The sequence below is a fragment of the Cupressus sempervirens genome, chromosome 3, assembly GCF_028749045.1.
Source record: "Cupressus sempervirens isolate cs-2001-9-10 chromosome 3, ASM2874904v1, whole genome shotgun sequence".
Classification (NCBI taxonomy): domain Eukaryota; kingdom Viridiplantae; phylum Streptophyta; class Pinopsida; order Cupressales; family Cupressaceae; genus Cupressus; species Cupressus sempervirens.
The window spans coordinates 889,693,257-889,716,046 of NC_143120.1; the positions used below are offsets into that span (position 1 = coordinate 889,693,257).

General features: G+C 39.4%; 1 protein-coding gene across 2 annotated transcripts in view; it reads left to right on the forward strand.

Annotated features, from left to right (window-relative positions):
• The window catches only part of HAP6 (ribophorin II (RPN2) family protein), a 75,840-nt gene that overhangs the window by 26,571 nt on the left and 26,479 nt on the right, over nt 1-22,790 (forward strand). For both annotated transcript variants that reach the window (XM_089822382.1, XM_089822381.1), the window contains 2 exons: nt 12,696-12,826; nt 12,923-13,038. In XM_089822382.1, coding sequence (XP_089678508.1) covers nt 12,696-12,826; nt 12,923-13,038 — 247 coding nt within the window. The remainder of the gene's footprint in view (nt 1-12,695; nt 12,827-12,922; nt 13,039-22,790) is intronic.

Consider the following 22,790-nt stretch of genomic DNA (forward strand, 5'->3'; position numbering starts at 1 on the left):
TAGTTTAACTAAATAACTCAATATCAGTTTAAAATTAAATAATATTATATTAAATTACAGTATTATGTTAAAATTCATAAAATTCGGATGACATTCGGAAAGAGTTGAAATTCGCTGAAATTCGAATCAAAAGGATGAAATTCGGCGAATCCTGTGACTTAGCCATCAATAGTTAACACATTCTCAAGTCTCTCATCAGTTACTTCAACCCAAGACACCATCTGCTGCTTGATGGCATCAAAATTGAAACTTGCCTCCATTCTTGCCTGCACTGTGAATTGTTACCATCTCCAATGCAAAAAATAAAGCTGTCTGAAGCTTTTTGAGGATGCAATTGGTCGGGGTTATGTGAGCATTTGCTCTTTGTCCTCTTAGAATTCTCAAGAATCCCACCATCTTTGCAAAAATTAAATTTGCATCCCATCCACACATACCTCTCCTTCAAATTCATTTGCTTGATATTACTACATGCAATCATTCCATTGCAGCCAAGTCACATCTGTGTGTTTCTAGACCATGTCAGCATCCCACCAATTTGTTGGTTGGCACTCGTGATGCTAACTTTGAAAGAGTGTCAGTCACCATGTTTCTTTAATGGTATACACGAGAGATTTTGACGATGGCAAATTTGTGTAGTTTTTTCCTGATTATGGTTATAATCTTGTCAATTTTCCAAACACGGGACTTTTCTGTAGAGATTGCATTCACAATTATCCGAGAATCACCCTCCAAGTTACATCACTCCACATTCAAATGGTTTGTGAACTCAACAACTAATAACACGATTTGGGCTTCTGCTTCATTAACTGGTTCCTTTTTCCAATTTTTTGGATTCAGTTTCAATAATATGCCTTGAACTATCCCTTGCAACACATCCAGCGGCTTGGGTTTTCCTTGGACACCATCAAAATTTACTTTCACCCACCCATCAGAAGGGGCTTCACAAACAACATCTTCCTTTCTTTGTCTGATTGGATCAGCTTGAGAAAGGCCCATCAACAAGTGTACTGACAATGCACTCTTAAATAGAGTATATAGACGCTATCAATAGGGCAGTTTAAAAATAGACTAGACTAAGAAAAGCTTAGAAGAAAGCCTAAATGACCATTAAGTAGGATTCTAGAAGAACGAGCTAAATTTAGCAAGAACCTAGGATACTAAAATTAATCTAATACCCTCCCTTAATGGTTATTCTATCGATTACCCTGCAGAAGATTGAACATGTCATATGGTCATAAATTCTTCAGAACATCTTGCAACTAGTGAGACTCTCCTTGGATCTATAGAATGTAAATAACCAAGATAAGCCTAGAAAAAAACAGAGAAGATGTGGTCCCCTTCTTTAGAATGGTTTGCAATAAGAGAGTAGAGCCTGGCATAGACTATTTCGCTAACCCTCCCATAATTTGCAAAACTGCTGACCAAAAATCACCACAAAAAGCATTCCAATTGATGTTGGATAATTGAGCTGCCCTTTCTTGTAGACAGAGACAAACACTGAGAACAACTGCCAAACCCTCCAAACTATTGCAGATGAGAAGGATGCCCAACCAACTATACCATGACTTGAATAGTACATAGCACTGTTTTTTTTGGAAAAAAGTGGTAAAAATCCTAAAATAACATCCTATGTGAACTTCGTGTATTATAGATACCAGATATGATTCTTAAGGAGAAAAATGGACCAAAATCGAACACGATATTTGAGGTAAAAAATCAATCAACACTAACAGAAGCAAAGATACATAACTCTATTTTTGAGGAAACTTTGTAAAACCCAATTGAATTTTTTAAAGGAAAAAAATTAGGAAAACCCACTAAGTAATTTTTTGAGGAAACATATTAAAATCCTCCCATAACATGGAGCTAATCATTAGGCATAGGAAGCAAGCTCCTCATCTAAATGTAGAGCAATTGTGGCCTTCTGCTGAGACCCTTCCTGTGAAAACTACGCAGCTGCCAAGTGTTTCAAATTGAAAACCTACAACTTGAGATCCAATTTTCAGATTTTGAGTTTTACGCCAAAAAGATTATTGGTTTTAAAAAAAAAATTTCTCTTTAAATAAATTATGTAGACAGGGTTTATAATTCTTTCCTAAAAAATTAATGGCTCTCTATTTTTTTTTGGGTTTTACCATTCTCCTTAAAATGGTGTTTTGTATGTTAATCCGTGTCTCAAATTTTGTGCTAGCTATTTGTTTGGTGGTTTGAATATTTCTTCTCAAAAATCATTTTTGGTTTTTGTAATTCACGAATTTCACAAGAAATTTTAGTGGGAGTTGTTCTCAGTGTGTCCCTGTCTATAGTGAGGGCAACTCAGTTATCCAACATTAGGTTGGATGTTTTGTGATAATTTAAGGTCAGCAGTTTTGCAGATTCTGGGAGGGTCAGTGGCATGCTTCACTCTCTTGTTGTAGACCGTTCTGAAGAAGGAACAACCATCTCTGCTTCTTTTACTAGGTTACTCTTGGTTATTGACATTCTGTAGATCTAGGGAGGGTCTCAACACCAACAGAATGTTTTGAAGGATTGTAATGTAATAACTGATATTTCTAAGGATTAAAAAGTAAAAATCCTTGAGATACTTTTTCATTTATTGAATAGAAGTAAAACTAGCTACCCATTTACATGAAAAGGAATCAATGGAAAATAACTAACGAATTGCTAAATATAGGTTAACCTTAGTTGAAAAGGTTGTGAAGTCTACTTGAGCCTCAAGTAAACATTGATCTACCTGAGTGTTTGACTGGTTTGCATACTCAACAGTCCAAGGTTTTTTCATATATCCAATTCTTTTTGGAATCCTCCTTAACAAATTTGGAGAGATTAAACACTTAGTGACTTCGATATCAATTAATATAGAAATAGGATTCCCATATATCTTACCCAGAGTTTCTATAGGACCCATATGATGCTCCACTTGACAACTATCCACTGCTGCATGGATCCCTTGCTGGAAAAAAATTTGCTGAGGTGGTCCTTTCTTTTCATTTCCCTTGCTGTTATTATTACAGTTGAATTTGTCCTTAAAATCCTTACTATTGTTCCCCTTGAACTTGGGTTTGTTGACCTTGAAATTCTTAAAATTCTTTTTGTGAGTTCCTTGGTCAAAATTAGAGGAACTCCATTTTGACTTCCTTCTGTTTTCTTAGATGGAATCATCTTTTTTCAATTTTTACTCTTGCTTGATAGCCTTTTCATGAGCCTCCTCCATTGTTCAAAGTGCTAGTACATCTATGGCTCCTCCAACTTAGTTGTTCAGCCCCATGATGAGCTTCCCGACTGTGAAGTTTTCGTCTTGTTGGCAAGCAAGGACATACTCCAGAAGTTGAGTGAACTTTTAGTATCCGTTCACCACCAAGTCCTCTTGTTTAAGGTTTTGAAAACCCAACAGTTTTTGATTGTAGAAGGATTGGGTTAACCACTTGTTTTTTAAGATTGTGATAAATTTGACCCAAGTAATATCGATGGTGTTGTGATTCAACTCCATTTTACTGTTTTCCCACCTAGTAGAAACTTCTCCAATAAGTTGATAGATTTCCCAACTAGCTTTTGAGGTTTCAGAAAAACTCCTAATTTCAAAATAATTTTCCATCTCGGTTACTCAACGACATCCCCAGACTCAGATCTTGAAAACATTGGAGGTTTAATTTTCTTTATGGCAGCATATAATTCACTAGCTATCTATTATTTCTTTTGAATCTCCAACTGAGTTGGAACTGGCTCCCTTGCTCATTATGAGCAAATGGTTCTAGTTCAGTTTTGGGAGGGGGTGAGGATTGGGCGACTTCATGTCCTTGCCCAAGTTGATTTACTAGATCATTCATTCTTTGTTCCATTTGCTCCATTAGAGTTTGGGTATCAAGTAATACTTGAACAAGTCGGTCCATAGAACCTCGTGAGTTATCCTCTCTGGATATCTCATTTGGTGCTCAATTGTTGTTTTTAATTGTTTGCCATTGCTTTTGTACAAGTTTTCCTGAAACAAAGTTGGTTTCATCCATTGATTTTCTGTTTAAGTTGGTTGTTAAAGAAGTAAAAAGAAGCGGTAAATAAACTATCATTTGCTCTCAACGCTTTCTTTATTGATTTCCATTTTAAAAAACAATGGATTTTGTTGTGATTGCAACCATGTTCATTATGAAATTTACCTACTATTGTGAGGACAAAATTATCAAACATTGCTCTTCAAGGATATCAAACGCCCTATCCTTGGGTATTATGTCTGTTTCCTTCCCTGGGCTCATTCTACCCAATACAAGGTGCATAATACTGTAATACATCATAAGTGGATTAGTTTGCTTCAAATTCGAGACCTGGATAATTTTTTTCTCAAGATTGCCTTCTTGAGAGGAGTCCATTTTACTCATTCCTTTTTGATTCTGATCAAGGCATGGGCTAATGTTTCATCATCTCTAGGCATGGAACAAAATGAGTTATCATATTTAGGCATGTTCTTAAGTATAAAGAGATGAACTGGGTAACGGGGTTTCTTCCAAGGAGTCATTCGGGTTCTCATCTTCCTCTCATTTAAATACTTCTGTTTCAGTTTTAAGTCAATGGTGAACCCAAGGTTCAGTGTCAAACCAAAAGCTCTGATACCATATGTAACAACTGAAATTTCTAAGGGCTAAAAATCTTTGAGATACACCTTTTATTGAATAGAAGTAAAACTAGCCATCCATTCACATGAAAAGGGACCAATGGAAAATAACTAACTGCTAAAAATAGTAATTGCATTCTCATAAAAAGATTTTAAGTATCATTTGAAAGAATTAAACTACCTTTTTGGTGAACTAGTAAGAATGACCAGAGTAGATTAACTAACTATACTACACTTGATATGTAAATTACTAAAACTAATTGCAAATCCTAACTACCATTTGAGATGAACAAGAATGTAATTGCATAAAATATAATGCTAAATTGAAATAAAGAACAACTGAAAGAAATAAAGGATTGCTAACAAAGTTTAGATCACACCACATCAAGAGAAGTAGAAACTGGTTTGCATTGTGCAAGCCTAGGCATTTGGAGGGGAGGAAAAGCATTGACAGAGGTTTAACCTCCCAACCACGGTCTTAGTATAATCCCCACTCATTCTCTACTAAGAATGGCCCTACCTTGCATGAGATAAGGCACATGTACAACATCTCGTCCTGCCACCTAAGCAACTGTGTGTTAGAGTTTCAACTACACACTTGACTAGATTGTGGGTGCCTCCCAACAATCTATCCATTCGACTATGAGTTATCTTGATCACTAGTGATCATAGTAGCATTATTTTCCACTAAACCTACCCTGACCAGGGATTTCCAAAGGATCCATTGCTCAAATTGATAGACCTAAGTAATACTCAGTTCCCACTATGGGCTGGCAAGATTTACTAATTTTAATTATTCGTAATTTCTTCATAGTTCTGATACAAATGTCTATCTTTGTAGGTTTATCAAACTGTCCATATCATATGGACTACACCACTCATCTTAGCCATTCTTGACTATCCTTGATGATCTCTGGCTTGCATTATAAAATATTCATTTATGTAAAGGCATTTCTTATTGTGTCCATAATTCAGAAAAAAAAGAAAAGACTATGATTTTTGTGTGGCCAGATGTACTTTACTTTCCATTATGGACAAACTTCCATAAATCTTAGGGACCTATGGAGTTAACGTCACTGTATTTTGGAAGTATAGAAGGCATGGACCAATGGATTCTTCTTGACACAGATAAATAAGTTTTCAGAAATAAAACATTTTATATTAGAGGCCTTTATCATCCTATGGTGCTCTCTGCATGAGTGGTATAGTAGTCCCATTCCAATTTGTACTTTTCATAATGCAGATCAAGGTCCGACTTGACTGTCTTGTGTAAGCTATGAATAATAATAATATATTGTCCATTATCATGGAAATAATTACAAATTCAAGGAAAAATGACCCGATTAAAGGGGCTTCGGATTGTAGATCATTTGCTTTAATTGCCGATCAATGAACTCCAATGAAATTCTTAGCTGGTATCACAGTTCTACGTTGTTATCTGAGTATGATAATATATATTATGAATGAATCATACGGTTGCAGATTCTACAATAATAATGAATGAATAGCCAAAGACCCATAATCAACTCCGATTGGTAAATATAAAGAATGATCGACCAACATAGGAAAGAATGAGCAAAAAGATGGAGTTACAATGCATGAAGAACATGGTGGCGGAGACATGCATCTATACATTACTATCCTGGCCGATGGAATGACAATATAGGAAGAAATATAGAAGGTCGAAATAACATAAGTAATAATAAGAGGCTGATGGGCTTTTCATGAGTTAAATTAAATTTGATAGGGGAATTAAAACTTTTACCCATACTATTATATAATCAATACTCATACTATTCATGTATACTTTTACGCTTTATTTTGTTTATATATACACATTCTATTAAAATATACGTATATATATATTTAATACATACAAATATACAAAATACTATGGTATGTACTTAAATAATAATACATTCAGCATTGGATAATGCGGAACATCCAAATTCCAATATAAAGGTAACAATTTTATTTCATGTACTATTTATATAAATGTAATTATATCTTTTTAATTAGATAACCTAGTTGACTTAGAGTGGAAACTTGGCATTACTTAGTGTGCCCTACTCTACTTTTCTCTGTCCAAAGTGGTTTAGACAGATGCCTGACAAACTCGGCGACGGGTTGGTGTTCATGCCCTAATCCCTCTTTGTCAATGCCTTTCCCCCATTGCTGTGCACTGGCAAAGAAAATAACGTAGTGAAAGTACATTACCAATAAATTACCAACCATTTCCAATTCACATGAAATCTCAACGGCTGTAAGTTATATTTAGAATTTTTTTAAGTTAACATAAAACATAGGATGCAACATGCAACTACAACACATGTATTGTCTTGTAAAGGGTAGTTGATATATTGACCATTAAGGGAGGGAAAATCAAACAAACCCAGATCAAAGAATAATTCTGGGGAAAACATAACTTCCTAGAAAATTTCCTTTAATAACATGAAATTGTTAAAAACCGGATGATTAATTTTATTAACAGTGCACGTTATAAATGAGTATACTGATGCTAATAATACCATAGTCTAAAAGTGGACTATTTTAATAAAAACTAAAGGGAAATTCTAAATGACTATTAACTAAGATTCTAGAAGAACGAGCTAAATTTAGCAAGAACCTAGGATATTAAAAATAATCTAACAAAACTAATAGTTTAAATTTGAACCATCTTGTCTCTTGGGCAACAAGTAGAGCCCAAAATACATTGAACAAAAATATGAAAAATAACGCGTGCATACAAATAAATTACATTCTTTACGTAGGGAACCCTTTTGGTCAAGAGTACTCTATAGTGAAAATCTGGAGTATATAAAATTTATTTTCCTTGCAGTATATTATAACGTTGTTATGGAGATATCAGTTGCCTTTGGAATGATTATAATGCAGGGAACTGCTAGGACACATCCCCATTGTTTTTAATGTTGTAGTTGTTACATGCACATCAGCTGTCCCGAAAGCTTCTCTCTAATCCATGCCGTCCTCCTTGAAACTTGGGGCTGCATAGCCATAATGTGATTCCTCATTTACAAAATTCTATAGCGGTCCTTGTTTTGATCTACACGTGTGTGTGTGAGAGAGAGAGACGGCCATCCCTTGCTGTCCCCCAAAAGTGCTAAAAAAAGCCATCCCCAAAACTTATCCCTTGCCCCTTGCTATTGTTGTCCTAGAAACTTAGGGTAACATAGCCATAATGTGATTCCTTGTTCACAAAATTCTACAGTGAATCCACAGCCCCACAGCCGCGCGCACACACACACACACACGTGTATATAGGTATTGCAGCTGTCTCTTGCTGTCAGCAAAACTTCTTGCCTGCCCCCTGCCGTTGCTGTCCTGGAAACTTTGGGTAACATAGCTGTAACAAACTTCTACATTGAAGCTACAAATGCACACACATGCATGTATATACATACTAGAGCCCTTTCTTGGCATTCTTGTCTTGATTCCTGTCCAGAAACTCGGGGTAATATAGGCATAATTTGATTCCTAATTTACAAAATTCTACAGTGATACCCATTTTGACTATATCTTACACTTTGCCTATGGAGAATTAGTCACTATTGGACATTTTACTTGTTTTTTGTTTATATATAAAGGACTATGGCCACCTGAAACAGAAACACAGTTTGCCATTTTCCCTTTAAAAATGTTGAATTCACCACTTGTGGACAATGGGGAATGGCATGATAAGGAAACATAAGAAGTTTGATATGCATAACCAAGAGGTCTCTTAGTCAAAGTGGATGGTTTAAATTTGTACTGCCTAGCTGTCTAATTTACATTTCTAAAGAATTTACTATACAAAAACAGGAGTAACACATACACACAAAAAACACATATTAATAATGCACAGACCCTTTTGGCGTAGATAACTCAATGATGAAAAATCTTTTATGTAGTTTGATTTCTCTTGGAGCATATTATAACATTGTTAATAAGATTTCTATTTCCTTTGGAATGATTGTTATTCGATTTCTTGTTTGCATATTCGAGACATTTCACGTTAATATTTTATTTACATCACATTGCTGAACAAACTAGCAAATAACAAGAAGAATTTATTATTATTTTTGGTGCCCAACCAAGATACTTGTTTGTCAAACTGGACAACTTAAATTTGAACTTTGGTGGTGTACGTGGCTCGGGTTGCATGGCTTGTTTGATTAAGGAGGATATTTTCATCGGCACTTCTATTCTACACTCGGATACGTTTGCTAGCTTTATGTGGGTCCGCATTGACCGTAAGTGTCACCGTTAGAGAGATCATTTTTTGGCTGCTTGCTATTTCCCGCCAGCTTCCTCCCACTATGCTATTCATGGTACCGAGGACGGAGACCCATTTGTCGATCTTAACAAGACTATTTCTTAGTTTGCTGCTCTTGGTGACATTATTATTCTCGGGAATTTTAATGCGAGAACCAGGGAACTCTAGACTCCGCTTTTTGATCGTAGCTCGGACCCCATCTGCTCCACTGAGATGGATCCGACTTCCCTTGGACTTAAGCGACACTTTGAGGATGCTCTTGGGCCATTACCTATGTATGGTAGACATTTGTTGCGGTTTTGTGAGTCTTTTGGTTTGGTAATCTTGAACGGCCTTTCTTGCTTCCCTGGTTCAGAGTTCTTCACTTGTTGGCCTCATGGTGGGGGTGCTAGTGTCGTTGATTATGTCCTCGCCTGTCCCTCTTTCATTTCTTGCATTCATAGTGTCACCATTTTGCACCTCCCTCTTGCGGACCATGCTCTCCTCAGTATTCACCTTCGCCTCTCCCCTCGTCTCTCGCCCACTCCCTCGGCCTCTCATCTTTCCTTTGCCACTACCTGCTCACCCATTCGATTCCGTTTATCGAAGGTGATTGTGAGCTCTTTTCCGCTCATCTTTCGAGACTCCTCAACCCCTCGTGCTTTTCTAACTCGTGCGAGGCCGCTTCCATGTTTGACCACCTGGCAACAACTATTCAGAAGTCTGCCATTCTTTCCATTCCTCATCGCTCTCCTTTGTCCCTTCACAGAAAATGCCGTAATACTTGTCCTATGAACCAGTGGTTCGATACAAACTGCAAATCTTTCCATCATTATATGAGTTTTGCTTTTGTGGCTTGCTCCACCGACTTTACCCGCATTCGCTCTTCTTATTTTCGCTTTCTTCAAGGTAAGAAGCTTTCTTTTGCCACCTCCAAGTGCATATCCCTCTGCTCCACGCTGATCCACAATCCCCAACTTTTTTGGCGCACTCTCTTTCCTCGCAATTCTCCTCCCTATGCCCTCGACTTTCGCTCCCTTACCTTACACACCATGACTTTTTATGACATTCCTGGGCAGCCTTCTATCCATCCCTTTTCTCCTTCTTTCGACCGCTTGCTCACATCTTCCCACATTTTTGAGGCCATTAGATCCATCAAGTGTAGTAGAGCTGCTGATGAGGAAGGCTTTTAGGCTGAATTTTTTAGGTTCGGTGCCTTAATTCTGGGCCCTTATCTCTCTATTGTTTTTAATAGAGTGATTCACACTGGTTTTCTAACTTCTTGGTCTAGACATCTGATTTATCCTATTCGTAAGCCCAGTTTGGTCTCTGATCCAGAGAACTACAAAACCATCATGATTGGGCACAAGTTTGCCAAACTGTATGTGACAACCCTTAATACTATGTTATCGGGTCAGCTGGACAAGATTGGTTGTAGGTCTAGAGGGCAGGTTGGTTTTTGGGATGACTATCAGACTATGGACCACATCTTCACTCTACGAGCTATTATTGAGGAGGCTAGACACAGATTGGAGAAGGTTTATTGTTGCTTTGTCGATTTTCGCAAAGCTTTTGGTTTTGTTCCCAGGGTGGCTCTATTTGAGAGGCTTAGGGAGATTGGCATTTTTGTGATGTTACGTACCGCTATTATGAGACTGTGGTTGGTAGATTCAGGGCTCCTGAGGGTTTCTTGGGTTTGATCCATAGCACCATTGGGTTAAGCAGGGTTGTCCTCTCTCTCCTACGTTGTTTGGATTATATATTGATGAGCTCGAGGACTTCCTGCGGAGGTCCTCACTACCTAGAGATGGCTGTTTTCTTCACTAGGTTCTGATCTCCATCCTTTTGTTTGCTGATGATGTGGTTCTCCTTGCTTCCTCGCCAGACAGTTTATAGAGGCTTCTTGATGGCTTAGCTTCCTTTTGTGATCAACGACAACTTGTGGTTAACTTGAGTAAGACTCGGGTCATGATTTTCAGTTGTTTAAATACTTCACATCTCCACTTCTTCTTTCACGGTCAGGAGATTGAGATCACTACATCCTCTGCTTATCTGGAGGTTAAGTTCTCAAGACCACGATTCAGTTTGAGGCCAGCTATTCAGCCTAGAGTTAATAAGGGTATGGGTTCTCTTGCTTTGCTTGAGAAACAATGTTGCAAGCACCATTTCCAGGATACCTCATCCAAGTTATCTCTCTTGGACTCTCTTCTGAGGCCTACTGTTCTGTATGGGTTTATGGTTTGGGGCCTATCTCTTCTTGGTTTTGACTAGGTTTCGATCGAGCGGGTTCAGACTTTATTTTTGAGGCGCATCATTAGATGTCACAGGTTTACTCCTCATAGTATCATTCTTGCAGAGTTTGGCGCTCATCCGTTCAGTCTTGCGGCCATTTTTGATTTAGTTTGGCTCCTTCATCGTCTTCGTGGCTTTGCAGATCATGCTGGTGATTGTGATCGATACTCCTATTTAGCCTTTTGTTCGTCTGTGTCTATTGCGAGTGCTGAGTCTAGTTCTCACACACGGTGTTGGTATGCACATGCCTCTTCTCTGCTCGGTTCAATTGGGTTTGATATTGACCACCTCCCCCCCTTTCAGTTCTCGCTAGATGCCTCGATTCATCTCCTCCCCTCTCGGCATGAGTTTAATGAGCATGTCAGGCTCGACATCTACAGACAGTACATTGCCACTACCTGGGTTAACCCTCCTGGTGGGTTATGCCCATGGATGTCCTTTTACGCGAAGCACTTTTTGGAGATGTTTGATGGTATTATTGTTCATCCTAGCTCTAGCTACCTTTCCCGGAGGTGGTCTCATGCCCAGTGTATCTCTTTGGGATCTTTCAGAGTTGGGTGTCATCGTCTTCGGGTCCAAACTGACCATCATATTGACAGTGGAGAGCGGATCTGTAGGCTTTGTACTTCGGGTGAGGTGGAGATTGAGACACATTTCATTTTCCGTTGCCCCATTTATTATGAGATTAGAGGGAGATTTTTCTGTTTGTTTCGGGATTGCTTCTCTCTTTATGATTTTTTCAGCTACTATGATCAGCACTGTCTTGCACTTATCTTCGAGAGACCACTAGGCTTTGTGATAGCACAATTTAGTCACTGCTTCTGCATCGACACTCGTCCACTCAGCTCATTACTATCTTTTTCACACCATTATCTCATTTGCGTGGGGTGAAAAGGCTTTCTAGCTCCACTAGATCTACCAGGCATTCCAGATGCGTTAGGTCCCGGATTGGCTATTTGCACTAGCGACATGCCTCTATGAGTGGCCACAGACAGGGCAGAGCCTTTACTCATTGGCATACATATCATTTAGTGAATGACTTCTTTTCACCTAGAAAGGACTCCTTGTCTCTTTCTTGGCCTCCTCTTTGGTTCTCTGTTTGCTTTCCTCTGTTGTTGTTTGTATTTATTTTCGGACACCTTTGTGTGATGCTGCTGCTGTCAGCCTCTTTTATGTAATCCTTCAGTCCCATAGACCTTATGTTGGTCTTTTGTTGGTCATTAATATCATTATCTTATCTTATCTTATCTGGCATGTTAGAGAATCTGAGTTCGATTGGGATTGGCAGTGGGGCACATGTGATGGATTTGATGAAACATCATATACTTTGCCTTTTTCTTTGTTGTTAGGATATCTATTTGACTGAATAGTACTGCATTTTTGGTTAAATAGGGGATTTTGTACGTGGGGCTCAGCAAAAGAGTCTATAAGAAAGCTCACTGTTGCCATTTGCTTTTTAAGAATTAGATATGACTTCCTTTATGGGGATGCTTAATGGGATTAGGTATTTTGCTTTTAACTTGCTTATTGCTGTTCATTATAATGCAGAGGATGGGTCCTTGTACTTTGAAGAAAAACCAGTGGATGCTACCAGTGGAACTGGAGGTTCACTTTTGGCAACTTGTTCTGTAGTGCGTGGTGTGACTACATTTGCAGCAGTTATCGAGGATAAGATAAATGTGAGAATTAACTTAAATTACAACACCCATTTTTTTGAGTTTGGCCAGCTTAGAAAGTATAATGGCATTGGATAAAGCTGTTTTTGTATTGTACAGATCCCAGAAGATAAGTTTGTTGGTATTGCAAAATTCCTTCTCAGTATTGGTGTTCCAGGAAGCTCCACTGAAATGTATCATCAACTTGATGCTTTGGGGCATTTGGAGGAAAACAGGCAAGTGGCTTCTAGCAATTCTTTCTGGTTGAATATATAGCATTGAGAATAGTTGCTTGCTTGATTCTTTTGATGTTATTTTCTTTGCATTTTAAAAGTTTACATTAAATGCCTGTTCTTATATTCTAATAGTTCTTGGCTTGGTTCTTTTGAAGTTATTTCATTTTCGTCTTAAAAGTTTACATCAGAGGCATTTTTTATTTATTTACAGCATCTATATTTGTTTTTTGAAGCTGCTATTTGCTTAATGTCTATATGGAACTCTTATACATAAGGAAATCAACAATCTGATATAAATCCTAGAATAAGAAACAATTATATGACATGTGACAGTAATATTTGTATTTGACGTTTACTGGTGAAAAGTGAAGATAATGATCAAGAACAATGTAATTGCAATAATAGCATGTCCTATACAATAATGAGAAAAGAGCAAGTCAATATGTTTTACTTAGGTCTGCCAGATAGTAAAAATATTAGAGGGAGTGAAACGCGTGCAGTTTGCAGCTCTTATGAAATCTAGTTGATTGAAGGATCATTTTTTGTGATCAAAGTGAAAAAATTTGGACCCATAACTGAAAGTTCATGAATTTTTTTTTTTTTGATATTGTCTGTGTTTTATCTATTTTACATTTCTTGGGCTTTTCAGAGTGGAATTTGTTCATGGGAGTTCGTTTGGATGCTCTAAAGGGTTGCAGATTATCCTTTCAAGGGATTGAAACTAGTCTGTAATGTAAGATTGACAGTGCAATTCAGTATTTCAAAATTGGAGCAATGTTGTAAGAGTTTTTGTTATCTTGGATAAGTGGGTGATACCAATAAAACAATCCCAACAACTATTTAGATTTTCTAATAAAGTTATCTTTACATGACAACTTATTTCAACAAAAGATGTCATCACTTACTGAGTGGACACATTGGTTTTGCCTGAGAAAATTTAATCTTTTTACTGTTTCAGTGACTTACCAGTTTTTAAATTGAAATTTTTATAAAATGCGTGGATTCAAATAAGACATACATGGCATATATCTCTCCTAAAGGGATATCGCTTATTGTAAATGCTTTTTAGTTGCAACAAGATCCAATTTTGTTAGCAATTCGATTAGTTCTATTTTGTTTTTTATTGTTCAATTTCTAATGTTGATAATTCATGGAGTTCCTTACCTAGTGCATTGCTTTGAATTACAAGCTTAAGTTTAGCTTAATGGTGAGATCTCATTTCATTTCTATGTTTACCATCAAACGTGGTCAGGATGTGAAAATCTTAGGTTGAAGATAAGACATTGCCTCTTTACCTTTTACAAACACAAATAATTGTATATGGGAAATGCCAAATGAGGAATGAGCAAATGACTTCTTGGATATCTTCAAGGTTTTGATTGAGCCAACTCTAGAAATAGACTATGTAGGAAAAGTGAATTTATTGATATAGATTCACCAACTTGCCTTAAGTGTATCACAAGTGCTGTTTGGTAGTTTGAGGCCCATCAAAATTCAAGTAAATTTCCATAGCCTACACGCAAAGGAAAAGACAACACAGATGGATTTTGATAATATCATGATTGGATTGTTATTTCTCAACAATTGCTCCGGTTTATACAAAAGTTTAATTTGCCTTCTCAAAGCTGAGGTCCATGTATAAGTTTTTTGGGAGATTAGCTTGTTGGGCATGAAAAAGCTGATGAAATTGAATATGGGGAGAATTGGTGGATGCCATTAAGGATAATGTTGTCCAGAAAGTAACTATAGAGAATAGTATCTCCTATGTTAGCAACACATTTGAAGGCCTGGTTGGTGAAGGATGTTTACCGTACAGGTAAAGGAAATGAACGCATACAGACAATGAACATGAATAGCAGAATAATATTCGCAATAGTAGATTATTGATGCTTTACAATGATCCCAGACGGGATATAAATACTACTGCCGAACCTTCCCGAAGAAGTCCGTTGGCCACAATTATTCTATCCGCTACAAATTATTTATCGCCGGACCATCGGCTACAGAATACCGAAACACTGCCAGACTGTCGGCTACAGAATACAGAAACACCGCCGGACCGTCGGCTACAGAATACAGAAACACCGCCGGACCGTCGGTTACAGAATACAGAAACACCGCCGGACCGTCGGCTACAGAATAAAGAAACTCCGCTGGACCATCGGTTACAGAATACAGAAACACCGCCGGACCGTCAGCTACAGAATACAGAAGCATCGCCGGTCCGTCGGCTACAGAATACAAAATACCGCCGAAACCATCCAGTCAGCTAACACCATCCCCCCCAAAAAGAAAAGTCATCTCCTGACGACTGACAATATCTGAGACAAATTAACAAAAAATACATTTATAGAGTGACTACAACAAGAGAAATCTGCTTCCGACACATCACTGTCACCTTCGTCCCGTGCCTATAGCCTCTGCTAACACAACACTGTCTCCTCAAGCTGACCTTGATAGCCACCTGTGCTGCTTTCTCTGTTTTCAATTCCTCGGTACCCTGAGCCAAGTGTCGCTGCACTCTCCAACTGGATGATTAGCTCCTCCCGAGCTCTCTACGCATCCACCAAGACAGCCTCATAGCCAACACCTGCTCCCATTGCCTCTGGTACACAGAAAGTCCATGCCTGCAGCAACTTCAACTCTTCTCAACTGGTTAGACTCCCACGATTGATATCCGCCATGACTGGGGGTCCAGGGGACAATGCCAAGACCAAATTAGCACTTCGAAACCCACAAAAATGCACGGAACACACCATTTCTGTCATTATCTGCCGATTCTGCACTCTTTCTGGCAACCACGGATGCATCCCCTTCCCTTTGGCATCATCTATCACTCATTCTGAACAACTTGATTCTGTTGTCGTTTTTTTTTTTTTTAAAATATTTTTTTATATATATTTTTAATTTAATACTGCTTCCTCTACAATCCACCACAAATCCCTCTGCACACAGAAATTCTTCTCCTTCTGGCAGAACAAGAACTCTTCTTTATGTCTTTGTTTCCCCGCGGAAGTCTTTTCCCTTGCAGCGCGGAGGAGAAACTTTGACTGGCGGAGCTGAATCTTTTAATTGCACCCATGGCCTATCTTTCCTTTCTCGCGGTCTATGTTCTCCTCCCCGCGGCCCATTCTTCTCCTACCCGCAGGCTTTGTTTCCTTACCTGTGGACTATTCTTTCACTGGCGGTTAACGGCGAGGATTTTATTAAATATAATGCCTGCGGGGGCTCTCTCTTCTTTTTTCTGCCGGAGGAACTTATGCTGTCAGTCTTCCTCCTTTCTCTGCCGGAGTAATTATGCTGCGGGGCTTTACACTCCGCGGGGGTCTCTTGCTCGCGGACCCGCGGGACTTTAAGTGCCCGTGGACAGGCAGTTGCCCGTGGGACTTTTAGTCCGCGGGCCTTCCTGTCCGCGGGACTTCCAGTCGGTTTTTTTTTTTTTTTTTTTTCCCAAAAGAAATCAAATAACAAAGGTACCTCCATTTTGCCTCCAGGCGTCGCCATTCTGCAACGACGACGGAGTCAGCTGGCCATCCTGTGACAGCGACGGAGTCTTCCTGGCACCATATATTTTGAATTTGGATTTGTTGACTGCCGGAAGTATTTTCTGCCTGTCCAAAGTTGATAATCTATTCGCTCCATTGTTGCCGACCTTCCGAATCTAATATGGTCCAACCCATTTGCCCTTAAACTTTTCCACTTCGATTTCATTCTGACCGTCGTACGCCTTACGTTTGTTCTGTGCCACCCCCGTCGCCCATTGTGCCTGCGGTCGTCGCGCAACTGGATTATTTCCTTGCTGTTGGTGCCCTTCCACTAATTTTATGCTGCGGTGTAACCTTTTCTTTCCGCGCAGTCCATTCACCATGTACCGGACAGTGGGATTTTTCGTTTTTCTGTGTTCAGACTGTATGTTCTTCCCCTCAGCTTCAACCATGGCAGCTTTTCCTTCTTCCACTTCCCTGCATTCCTCCGGACATTCGTTTTCCTCCTTTTTCTCATCTTCGTCGACCCTTAGCATATTACAACTCGGAAAGAGTTCGTAGTCTTCTATCTGCCAGTGGTAAAGGCCATTCACCAAGTCCAGGTCATCGTCATTCGATCCTCCGTCAAGTCTCAATACTCCTTCATCCGGTTCCATTCTCCTCTTTCCTTTGTCATCACTCTCGCCTTCATTGTTAGAATATGACAATGCTGCCTCCTCGCCCCAACCATTTGCGTGTGCAGGTCAATTATGAATCTTTTGCCTCCGCGCTCCATTGATAGGGTATTGCGTTTCCAATCATGTTGTACTTTTGCTTGCACCAACCAATCCCGTCCCAGAATAGCATCATAGCCTTTTCTTTTTAATGGAATGACCACAAAATCCAATAAAAATGGTTGCGTACCAATTGTTACCGGTTGCGCTTTCAGAATTCCCAACGGTTTGATTCCATGTTGGTCTGTTGTGAGTAACTGAAATGCAGGTGGCCACAGCGTCGGCTTTCCCAACTTCTTCCAAGTATCCTCCGGCAAACACATTCACGCCGGACCCTCCGTCAACAATTGTCTCTGTCAAAACATTTCCCAAAATCCCCATCTCGACGACCGTCGGATGCCGTCCGGATGTGAGTGCCAGCAGCATTGGGTCTGTTGCCGTCGCTTCCCTACTGTCCCTTCCTGTCTCCTCCGGTGCTTTCGGAAACGGTGTATGATTTAGAATGGCCGTCCGTAACTGGGGCATTGTGAGAAGGAGGTCACTTATCTTGACCGGTATCTCCGTTTGTAAGATCTGTCGTACAATGTTTTTTTTTGCGAAGTTCCTTGCCAAGGTGCCGGTGATGTCCTTCAATTGAGATGTCCCCGCCGACGATGCCTGCGCTTCCCCCACTTTTCTCTTTTCCTCCGCTTGCCTTCGTGTAATTGCCAGAACCTCCTCTACATCCTTGCCAACAGTGATCAAATTTACTCCAGCCTTGGGACACTTGGAATCTTCGTGATCGTCGGGTCCGCACCATCTGCATAATAATTTGGGTGTGTTTTCCGCTGTACAATCCCGCGCAAAATGACCTCACAAATTACATGCTCGGCATTGAACGATCGGCTGTCCATTTGCATCATACTGAGTTCGACTTCGGCTCCCATTATTATTGTTATTGTTTGTATTGTTATTTTGCCCTCTGCTATTATTCTTGTATCCTCCAGATGTAGCACTGGCGGTATTCGTGTTTCCGCTACTACCCGACGGGGAAGCCTCCTGTGTGAGAAACACCTGCGGAGATCCTTTTGTCTTCATGTTAAAGGGGCAGTCTTTTGTTGAATGGCCCATGATCTGACAAATGTCACAAAATTGGTTTTTTGGACACGATCCTTTAGTATGGTCGTCGGTCTTACATTCTGTGCACCACAATTCACTTCCTTTTGGCTTCTTCTGCATATTTTTAAACTCGTTCATCATGTGAATCATATCCTTCTATAGGGCCCGAACTTTCTTGCTGCTGCCTTCGTTGTCGCTGCTATCATCTCCGACAGGCTCGTCGTCATCAGAATCATATGAGCTAGTTTTCTTCTTCTTTGTCTTTTGTTCACTTTCAAGATCGAATGCTCTGTTATACGCATCCACATATGATGACGGTGACACAATTTTCATTTTCCTCCGCAACTGCGAGCGTAGGCTGTCCACAAACCACCTTTTCTGCAATCCGTCCGTTGGCTTGCTTTCCATTTTGTTTATTAAGTCTTTCAATCTCCTGGCGTAGACACGGATAGTTTCGTGCTTCCCTTGCTTGGTATTGAAAATTTTCGCTACGATTTCATTATCATCCTGCAAGAGTTTAAATTTCGCCAAGAACTCCTTTTTAATGTTATCCCATGTATCTAGCTTCTGTGGATCCATATCCGAAAACCAATCAATCGCGACACCCCGTAGGGTTGCCGGAAATTGCCTGGCTCATTCATCGGCATCTATGATTCCATTTGCCCGCCAGATCGTCTCACATGTCTTACAATGTCGGAGGGGGTCGGCTGTACCATCTCCTTCAAATTTCGGCAACTTTTCTTTGGGTCCCGCCATAACTCTGGAGGTCTGCACTCCTACACCGGTCGGCACTCCCACACCGACGGTTGGCACTCCCACACCGGCGGTCGGCACTCCCACACCGGCGGTTGGCACTCCCACACCGACAGTCTGTACTCCCACACCGGCGGACTGGTCTCCCACACTGGAGGTTTGCACTCCCACACTGGAAGTGTCGACAGCTGCGAACCTTGGTGAAGACGAAGGATCCTCCGAAATTGTTTCCCGCAGAAGTCTATCTTGGACGAAGAGGTCACTCCACACTCGTGCTCCGTCGGCACTGCGAGCCGTGCGAGTTGATGCTCGCATGTCTGAATTTTCTTCCCTCGGCAAACACAAATTCAAGAACTCCTCCTGTGCTTCTTCCACCGATTCCACTCGCTGCCGAGTCTCCTCCAACAATTCCTCCGCACTTCGGTTTCCGTCGGCAATCTTCTGAAATCTTCGTCGGCGTTTGGCTTGCTGTGCCAGAATTAAATTCTCTTGCGCAATACGGATTCCATCTTTTCCCTTCGCCTTATTCCGATCCTTGTTAAGCTGATTTGGCATTAATCTTCATTCCTCCCACCTTCCAGATTCATAAGGCAACGACGCCAAATGTTTACCGTACAGGTAAAGGAAATGAACGCATACAGACAATGAACATGAATAGCAGAATAATATTCGCAATAGTAGATTATTGATGCTTTACAATGATCCCAGATGGGATATAAATACTACTGCCGAACATTCCCGAAGAAGTCCGTTGGCCACAATTATTCTATTTGCTACAAATTATTTACCGCCGGACCGTCGGCTACAGAATACAGAAACACCGCTGGTCCGTCAGCTACAGAATACAAAATACCGCCGAAACCATCCAGTCGGCTAACAAAGGACTATACTAACACTTCTTATTCAACATATGCAAGATTCAATAACAAGAATGCTAAGAAGCATTGAGTCCTCGAGTATTACATGGCTTTTCATTGTTACACCCAAAGGGAAGAGTTCATTTTTGATTTACAAACAGAGCTGCATGCACATGGATATGGATACATCCACATTTGAGTGCCATTGGATAGCATATTCAAGCAAACATATCACGTCATTTCATGTTTGTATGATTACATCTTCTTGTAACACCATTTTTTGAGGTGTATACATTGTGGTCAATTATCTTTCAATACCATTTTGTTGAAGATAGCCTTTGAACTCCATTGTGGACATTCTCCCCTCAATATTAGTGGATGGCATCTGCATAAGTAGGACAACAAAAGACTCTAAAATGATCCATTGATGCAATACTAACTGTAAATATTTTTTCTTGAGTCTTTTCCTTGATTTTCTTGATATCTATCAAGAGTGTAACACACGTCAGCCTATATGTAAGTCAAATTGCTCAATTAGACATCTAAGTGTCTAAATACTGATCTCATTTCTTCTCTGTGTGAAGCCATCTGTTCAGGAGTGTAGGGAATGATATGCTTTCTACGCAGTGTAAACCAGAAGCTTTCAAGTCTCAATCTTATGGACTGGAAAATTAATGCCAACTAACATGCTTCCTCTTTAATCTAATTTTCTTACACAATTTAACTAATTAAATAGACAAGTGCTAGTTATGTTATCAGTCCTTAATATTTTAATTACTTGATCGATTTTTCAACTCGAGAGATGAATTCACTACTTACCAAAAATTTCTGATTTCTTCCAAAGAAATTGGATCTAATATTATTTGCAAGCATCATCAATGAACGTAACAAAATAAATAAAACCATTGATGGATGTACTGGGGCTATGGCACCTGATATCTGAATGAATGAGATCAAGAATACCTCTCCTATGATCTTTCAGACCTTCTCACTAGAAGGATAAGGATCTTTGGAATGCTTAAGCAAATTGCATGCATCGCATATCCTTGTTTCGACAATCGTAAGCTTTCATCTACCTTTAACCATAGACTGCTCTCTCTTCAGACTTGCAAGGCTCAAATGAGCTAATTTTTGATGCCACAAGGTAGCCTGAGCTCCCTCTTTATATTCTGCAAGGCTAGCCTGTAATCTGTATAGTCCTCGAATTCGAATGCTAGAAATAACTCAAAAAAAGTACATTATCAACAAAACCAGTAGTATCACAAGAATTTTTATTAATCTCCCCTATTCTTTGCTATTACAAAAAGGCAGATTCTTGGTAAGTATGGGAGCAATAAGCACATTCTTTTCCTCTGTTAGGAATATGAATGGGAGTATGGAATTCCTTGAACTTCATGTGATTTGTCATCACCCAAATACACAAAGACTTAGAGAAAGAATTATTAAAGATATATGCCTAAATACACCTTAACCCACATACAAGCCATCTTTTGTGACAAGAATAAGATGATATTGTGCATATTATGGAACAGTGTTTAAATTTAAACTTTAATCATTAGAATTTGGAATATTAGATTGGACTGTATTACCTTGTTTCTGCTTTGTACCAAGAATGGCCGTGATTTTTATTATCTACTGTAAGAGCAATACTCCTCGTTGGGCTTTTGTGATGGCTTAAACACCTTTGTGAAATGGTCATTGATGAGCAGTTTTAGGTCCGTGTTTCTTCTTCTTGAATTCATCATTATTTTGTTTGAAGGACAAAGTAACATTGTGAACATCCCTTTGTCTGATCAGCTTCCTTCTTATCTCCTTTGAAAGAAAGATTTCATAGATCTGAAAATAATGGCAATGAAGCCCTAGCCATGATTCTTGTATCAAATAGTTGATATGATTTTGAAAAACCATTCTAAGACTCAAGAACAACCTCAAGATCAGAAATCTGATCACCAACATCATGCAACTGATTTTTACTGTCTCTAGTCCTACTAGTGTAAGAAGAGACTCTTACCATTCATCAATTTCAGTTTTGATATTAATCACATCTTTCTAGCTGTAGCAGCTGACATATAGATGCCCTTGAGCATAAACCATTGCTGTTTTTCAGCAGCCATACCTTTAGTGTGCACAAGATGAGATCTAAGTTTGATGCCAATCATCATCCTTGCAAGGTTGTCCTTGTTCCATGTAGGAAGGTCTACAATGATGGATGGCTTTGTATTTAAATCTTCAACCTCGTCAAGGTCACATCTTTATCCTTTGACATCTCCATGAAGAAAACCTAACTTGCATGGTTAGATGTACCATTCAGCTATTCAGAATTAGATATTTTGAAAGAGGTTTACACGACATTGAATTTATGATCGACAAAACAATGTTGATTGAAAAATTCAACCCTTTTTCATTGCTTTTAGGTACTGAAAAATTAAATACAAGCCCTTTAGAGCACATAAGGCTGTAGATCTTTTTGTTAGTTTTGAAATAATGATTTGAAAGTTTGGTTATGATAACTGGATGAAAAGTCATGGTTTTGACAAGGTCTACTGTTTGAAAAGAACTAACTCAGGCAGCAATTTTTGAGATAGCTAACTTTTATCAAAAAACATTAATAAAAAACATTCCAGTATCAACTTGATAGGGTGAAAACCTGACAGCTTTTTTTTGGTCACCCAGGGTATTCCTGTGATCTAGCCCAGTGCTCATTTTGTGGGGTGAGTCAAGACGAGACTAGTCCTTAGAGTTGTACCAAGCAGCCTGCAAATCAGGGGCATGCAATTGATAAAAATACTTAAGGAGGTGAATCTTGAAAAATAAAGCCTGTTGACACAACAAGTTAAAAGATGAAG